Source organism: Pholis gunnellus (assembly GCF_910591455.1).
Source record: "Pholis gunnellus genome assembly, chromosome: 18".
NCBI classification, from domain to species: Eukaryota; Metazoa; Chordata; class Actinopteri; order Perciformes; family Pholidae; genus Pholis; species Pholis gunnellus.
In genome coordinates this window covers 21,590,740-21,598,583 of record NC_136545.1, presented here as the reverse complement: position 1 = coordinate 21,598,583, position 7,844 = coordinate 21,590,740, and the positions used below count along the sequence as shown (strand labels likewise).

General features: G+C 39.0%; 1 protein-coding gene across 1 annotated transcript in view; it reads left to right on the top strand.

The window, feature by feature from the left end:
- Positions 1-2,606: 2,606 nt before the first annotated feature.
- dmtn (dematin actin binding protein) overlaps positions 2,607-7,844 on the top strand; it is a 20,500-nt gene continuing 15,262 nt past the window's right edge. The window contains exons 1-2 of the mRNA XM_079179714.1: positions 2,607-2,714; positions 7,706-7,752. Coding sequence (XP_079035840.1) covers positions 7,744-7,752 — 9 coding nt within the window. The 5' untranslated portion in view covers positions 2,607-2,714; positions 7,706-7,743. The remainder of the gene's footprint in view (positions 2,715-7,705; positions 7,753-7,844) is intronic.

Sequence of the window (7,844 nt, the reverse complement as noted above, 5' to 3'; positions counted from 1 at the left end):
GTGCTTACTCTGAATCAACACTACAGGGATACGGAATAAGAGTTTTTCAAATAAAAATAAAGTAACTAAAAAAGTAACTTTAAAAGTAAAGTAACTTTAAAAGTAAAGTAACTAAAAAAGTAACTTTAAAAGTAAAGTAACTAAAAAAGTAACTTTAAAAGTAAAGTAACTTTAAAAGTAACTTTAAAAGTAAAGTAACTTTAAAAGTAACTAAAAAAGTAAAGTAACTAAAAAAGTAACTTTAAAAGTAAAGTAACTTTAAAAGTAACTTTAAAAGTAAAGTAACTAAAAAAGTAACTTTAAAAGTAAAGTAACTAAAAAAGTAACTTTAAAAGTAAAGTAACTAAAAAAGTAAAGTAACTAAAAAAGTAACTTTAAAAGTAAAGTAACTTTAAAAGTAACTAAAAAAGTAAAGTAACTAAAAAAGTAACTTTAAAAGTAAAGTAACTTTAAAAGTAACTTTAAAAGTAAAGTAACTAAAAAAGTAACTTTAAAAGTAAAGTAACTAAAAAAGTAAAGTAACTAAAAAAGTAACTGAAAAAGTAGTTATTTTAAAAGTAAAGTAACTAAAAAAGTAAAGTAACTAAAAAAGTAACTTTAAAAGTAAAGTAACTAAAAAAGTAACTTTAAAAGTAAAGTAACTAAAAAAGTAACTAAAAAAGTAAAGTAACTAAAAAAGTAACTTTAAAAGTAAAGTAACTAAAAAAGTAACTTTAAAAGTAAAGTAACTTTAAAAGTAACTTTAAAAGTAAAGTAACTTTAAAAGTAACTTTAAAAGTAAAGTAACTTTAAAAGTAACTAAAAAAGTAAAGTAACTAAAAAAGTAACTTTAAAAGTAAAGTAACTAAAAAAGCAACTTTAAAAATAAAGTAACTTAAGTAAAGTTATTACTTTTCGACATGGTACACTGACTTTTTCATGACTTTTTTCGACATCCTATACTATGCTGTTTATAACTCCGCAGCAGCTCCCTTCATCAACATCGATTGTCTTCCTTCAGGATGGAGTCCAATCGCCAAAGACGTTGCACTATTCACATTTGTACAATGTGTAATAAATTATTGTGAAATTCTAATGAAGTCTCTCCTGATTGAATGACTTTTTGGACTGTTTTTCGACTTTAACCCCAGTAGAACAAACTGAAAAAACACAATTGGGTTTCATCATTAAATTCTTTTCTTTACTGCATTTGCACATAATTCACTGAACACAGTTTGTTTGAAAGGGTCCAGCCAAAAAGCCATATGAAATATGTATTTCCATCACCTATGACACCTTCCTTGTGCCAGTAGGTGGCGCTATGACTTTGTGAAAATGTTGGCATGGAGATGTGTTCAGGCCTGGACCAGCATCATGCAAAACTAGTTTGGGGCAGATTGAATAAAGTACCTTGTAGTTACAACAACTTCCTCTTTCATGGCGAACGGCACGAAATATGCCTGACATGGGCGCCACATAAAACGAAGGTCGTTCAATGTCAGTACACCATTTCATAACTTTTCATCATTAATGTCTTTAGATCATTTTGACCAAATTTGAAGTTGATTGTATAAATTCTGTGGGAGGAGTTCGTTAAAGTACAATGCCTGAAAACAATGAAAAATGCCGAAAAATGCAAAGAAATGGGAGTATTACTGCATCGCCCCCTAGTGGTTGTATGGAATAAAAATTTGAGGGTATGTTACAGGACACAATGTGAACATATGCTACAGATTTCGTGATGATAAGCCACATGGTTTTGAAGTTATATATATTGCTGTAGAAGGCCAATTCCTCATGAAATTCATTGGTCCATATATTCTTAATGCAATAAGATATCAAGAAACTTTTCATAACTGTTGATGATAGATATCCAATAATGATTCACAGCAAATTTGGTACCAATCAGACCCAGGGTCTAGGAGAAGTGATTTTTTATTTTTTTTTACAAAATTCAAAATGGTGGAAAATGTTGGTAGGCGGAGCTTAGGGTCCCAAGAGGATTTTTTGTAGAACTCAATCAGTTGCTCATGTCTGTAAAATCTTAAGTAATTTGGACATACGGGCTGTTGGGGCTTGCCTTTCCATTATCTAGGTGGCGCTAGCGAGTAATTTTGTATGCTCGAGCATTGGACCCATAAAATATAAAAATTTCCCGCAGTCCTGATATGCTCGCCAAATATGGGGAGGTTGGGGACATGTCAGATACCCTTAAACGGTTTTTCATCATAGGGTATAATAATAATTCCTACAGATACAATAGGGACCTCGCGGACCCGACGTTGTCGGTGCTCGGGCCCTAATAACTAAAAAAACAATAGAGAGAAAAACAGGTTTAGGTTGTTAAACATGACGCGTTGATCAGTGATGTTCATATTAATATTCCTGTCTGCAAGAAGATGCTGAGTCATGTTTCAGACATTATGTAAAGTCATCATAACACAGCGCTGATTGTTCACATCCTCCTCCTGCTCCTCCTCCTCCTCCTCCTGCTCCTCCTCTTCCTCCGGAGGTCACATCAGCCCCCCGTTCGGCCTTAAAAGCAGTCTGCCGCCTCATCACATAGCCCCCCCTCCCTCCCTCCTCATCTCCTCCGCCCTCCCTCCTCTTCTCCTCCGCCCTTCCTCCTCGGCTCTAGTAGGAGCGGCTCGTCCCCGTCGGTCCTCCGGTCTCCGGTCTCCGGTCTCCGGTCTGGTTCGGGCGGATCTGTGTGCTTCATTCTTCAGTGTTTGGAGGTAAGAGGACCCGGACCATGAGACCGGGACCATGAGACCGGGTCCCGGATCTTTTCCGTTTTGAACCGGAATATTCGTGCTGTGTTTTTATCGTGTTGCTGCAGACGCACTTGTCTCCTCTCCTCTCCTCTCCTCTCCTCTCCTCTCCTCTGCTCTTCCTCCTCCTCTTCCTCCTCCATCGTCCTCGAGCTTCTGTTTTAACGTCGAACGATCGTTTTCTCCGTTTGATCTTTATGACGTTAATATTCTGTTTATTAATCATCATATTGTGACGATGATGCGGATCGATACTCAGACATCAGGCTCCAAGTTTCATCATCTTACATGAAGGTCAGGAAGTCTTTAAATGACGTCATCATTATATTAATAACAACAACAATAAACTACATGAGCTCATATTTGAATATTTAAGTATTTAAATATATTTTACTGCTTAAAGTTAGAAGATGTGAAGTGTGTGTAGTGTGTGTATACACACATATATATAAATATATATGTATAAATATATATATACACACATATATATATAAACAAACAAAGTTATTGATAATTATATTTATCTTTGTTTGTTATTGTAGAATAAATGTGTAGGATTCTGTCTGATCACATGTGTTTAAATGACGTGTGTGTGTGTGTGTGTGTGTGTGTGTGTGTGTGTGGTCCATTAGTCCACACACACACACACACAGTTGAAGGTCTCTGATGAGAACATGAAGCTCTCAGACGATCAGTTCGTCCTCAGAGACTCAAACAGATGACGAGTTAAATTCAGAAGTACTTCCATCATTTACTTCAGTAAAAGTACAAATACCTCAAACTAAAAGAGTACACAAGTATAACCAGCAGAAGTACTTTGTTATATGATATAATATCATGTTATTCTGTTTTAAAACATTTTAATGTTCAGTTAGTTTGTAGATCAAAGTTTTATCTCAAAGAATTAAAACTAGAAAACATAAAAACTTCTGAAATATTAGTCAGAAAAAAGCAGCTCATTGAAAGAAATATTGAGTTTCTGACGTTATTGTCAAAAAGCTTAAAACGTCTAAATATGAAGCTGATTAGCTTAGCTTAGCATAAAGACTGGGAACAGAGGGGAACTGTTAGCCTGCGTTTAAAAGAGTAAAAATAAGACAAATATTCATGAAACCACAACATTATAGTTTGAAGACATATTGAACCATCACCTCAATTCCATTGTTGCTTATAGGTTTATGTTCATACATATACATATATATATATATATATATATATATATATATATATATATATATATATATACTTGTTTGGATATATGTTATACTTGTATTGTACATATTGTTGAATGTTTATACCTTCATGTGTTTAGTGTTCTTGTTTCATGTAAACTAGTGTTTGTGGAGCGAAGTGTAAACCGGAGTCACATCCATGAGTTCACACAGGAAGCTGATCGTGACTCTGAATGTGGATTAAACAGCGAGAGAGAAGAAAAAATAAAATAAATCCTGTGCTTTTATTTTGAAGGGGATTTGTTATGCAGAGGAGTTATTCACACTCACACACACACACACACACACGCACACACACACACACACACACGCACACACACACACACACACACACACACACACTGTGTTTCATGCTAACTGAGCGAAATGCAAGTACGACTCAGACTACATGAGACCACATGAGACCACATGAGACTACATGAGACCACATGAGACCACATGAGACTACATGAGACCACATGAGACTACATGAGACCACATGAGACCACATGAGACTACATGAGACCACATGAGACTACATGAGACCACATGAGACCACATGAGACTACATGAGACTACATGAGACCACATGAGACCACAGGAAACTACATGAGACCACATCAGACTACATGAGACCACATGAGACTACATGAGACCACATGATACCACATGAAACTACATGAGACTACATGAGACTACATGAGACTACATGAGACCACATGAGACCACATGAAACTACATGAGACTACATGAGACTACATGAGACCACATGAGACCACATGAGACTACATGAGACCACATGAGACCACATGAGACCACATGAAACTACATGAGACCACATGAGACCACATGAGACCACATGAGACTACATGAGACCACATGAGACCACATGAGACCACATGAGACTACATGAGACTACATGAGACTACATCAGACTACATGAGACTACATGAGACCACATGAGACCACATGAGACTACATGAGACCACATGAGACCACATGAGACCACATGAGACCACATGAAACTACATGAGACCACATGAGACCACATGAGACCACATGAGACTACATGAGACCACATGAGACCACATGAGACCACATGAAACTACATGAGACTACATGAGACTACATCAGACTACATGAGACTACATGAGACCACATGAGACTACATGAGACTACATGAGACCACATGAGACTACATGAGACTACATGAGACCACATGAGACCACATGAGACCACATGAGACCACATGAGACTACATCAGATTACATGAGACCACATCAGACTACATGAGACCACATGAGACTACATGAGACTACATCAGATTACATGAGACCACATGAGACTACATGAGACTACATCAGATTACATGAGACCACATCAGACTACATGAGACCACATGAGACTACATGAGACTACATCAGATTACATGAGACCACATGAGACTACATGAGACCACATGAAACTACATGAGACCACATGAGACTACATGAGACCACATGAGACCACATGAGACCACATGAGACTACATGAGACCACATGAGACCACATGAGATGTGGATTTTCTTACATTGAGGACATCGTGGATGTGGACGTGTTGGATCAATCAGAGGATCAACTGAAACTATTCGTCTGTCAGACGACACTATAAACAAACTGAAGACGCGTCGGATGACATCAAACAACAGACCACAGCTCCAATTAAGACAAGTGTTCATTCTGCGTCACAAATAGACACAAACAAACCGTCTCACTCATTCACGTGGAGCGTGTGTGACGGGGACCGACAGGAACTACTCATCAGCACTAGAGCTGCTACGCCACGCCTGCAGAGGACGAGTTCAGCTCCGTCTTTACATTAAAGACATTTGAGAAGTTCAACATTTGGTTCGCGGCTTGTCATTAAGGGGTGATGGTGGATCCCGCAGCCAGACTAGTTGAGAACCACTGTACTACAGGACAGGTGTGTGTCTACCAGAGGACAGGTGTGTGTGTCTACCTGAGGACAGGTGTGTGTGTCTACCAGAGGACAGGTGTGTGTCTACCTGAGGACAGGTGTGTGTGTCTACCAGAGGACAGGTGTGTGTGTCTACCAGAGGACAGGTGTGTGTGTCTACCAGAGGACAGGTGTGTGTGTCTACCTGAGGACAGGTGTGTGTGTCTACCAGGTGTGTGTGTCTACCTGAGGACAGGTGTGTGTGTCTACCAGAGGACAGGTGTGTGTGTCTACCAGAGGACAGGTGTGTGTCTACCTGAGGACAGGTGTGTGTGTCTACCAGAGGACAGGTGTGTGTGTCTACCAGAGGACAGGTGTGTGTGTCTACCAGAGGACAGGTGTGTGTGTCTACCTGAGGACAGGTGTGTGTGTCTACCAGAGGACAGGTGTGTGTGTCTACCAGAGGACAGGTGTGTGTCTACCAGAGGACAGGTGTGTGTGTCTACCTGAGGACAGGTGTGTCTGACAGCTAAAATGCTAACAGACATGAACATGCTAACAGACAGGAACATGTTAACAGACAGGAACATGCTAACAGACAGGAACGTGTTAACAGACAGGAACATGCTAACAGACAGGAACATGCTAACAGACATGTTAACAGAAAGGAACATGTTAACAGACATGAACATGCTAACAGACAGGAACATGCTAACAGAGGAACATGTTAACAGACATGAACATGTTAACAGACAGGAAAATGTTAACAGACATGAACATGCTAACAGACAGGAACATGTTAACAGACATGAACATGCTAACAGACAGGAACATGCTAACAGACATGAACATGCTAACAGACAGGAACATGCTAACAGACAGGAACATTTTAACAGACATGCACATGCTAACAGACAGGAACACGCTAACAGACAGGAACATGCTAATAGACATGAACATGCTAACAGAGGAACATGTTAACAGACAGGAACATGCTAACAGACATGAACATGCTAACAGACAGGAACATGTTAACAGATATGAACATGTTAACAGACATGAACATGCAAACAGAGGAACATGTTAACAGACAGGAACATGTTAACAGCTGACATGCTAACAGACATGAACATGCTAACAGCTGACATGCTAACAGACAGGAACATGCTAACAAACATGAACATGCTAACAGACAGGAACATGTTAACAGATATGAACATGTTAACAGACATGAACATGCAAACAGAGGAACATGTTAACAGCTGACATGCTAACAGACATGAACATGCTAACAGCTGACATGCTAACAGACAGGAACATGCTAACAAACATGAGCATGCAGAGTTCAGATGAGTTCAGGTCTGGAGTAATGAAACAGGAAGTGAAGCTGTTTGTGAGTCTCTGGAGGAGGCGTGTAACCACAGAGAGACTGTTGAGGAGCAGCAGGGCGTTGGCCTGACTGGAGGAGCTGATAAACAGGAGGGGGGAGGGGGGGATGAAAGAGAAGACACGACACAAGGGAGGTGGTTCACAGGAAGAAACATACTCCTCCTCTTCCTCTTTTCCTCCTCCTCCTCTTCCTCCTCCTCCTCCTCCTCCTCTTCCTCCTCCTCCTCCTCCTCCTCGTCTTCCTCCTCTGCAGCAGAAATTAGATTTCATGACTTTGTTGTTTTGTCCTCAGACTCGAGGTTCAGACGAGTCATTCTGAACCTCGTTGATAAAATGTTGTATAATATTTAATATAATATAACTATAATATAATTATATAATATATATAATAATACTACTTCTGTTTGTTTCTGTTCCAGCTGGTTAACACCAACAAGACGAAGGTTTCTGTGCAGTCATGCAGAAGGTAATCAATAATCAATATTAGTGTCTCATTTACAGCAAACCTTTACGTTTACTTTCAAAGTTTCAAAACATTTTTAAGGACATTTTTTTTTT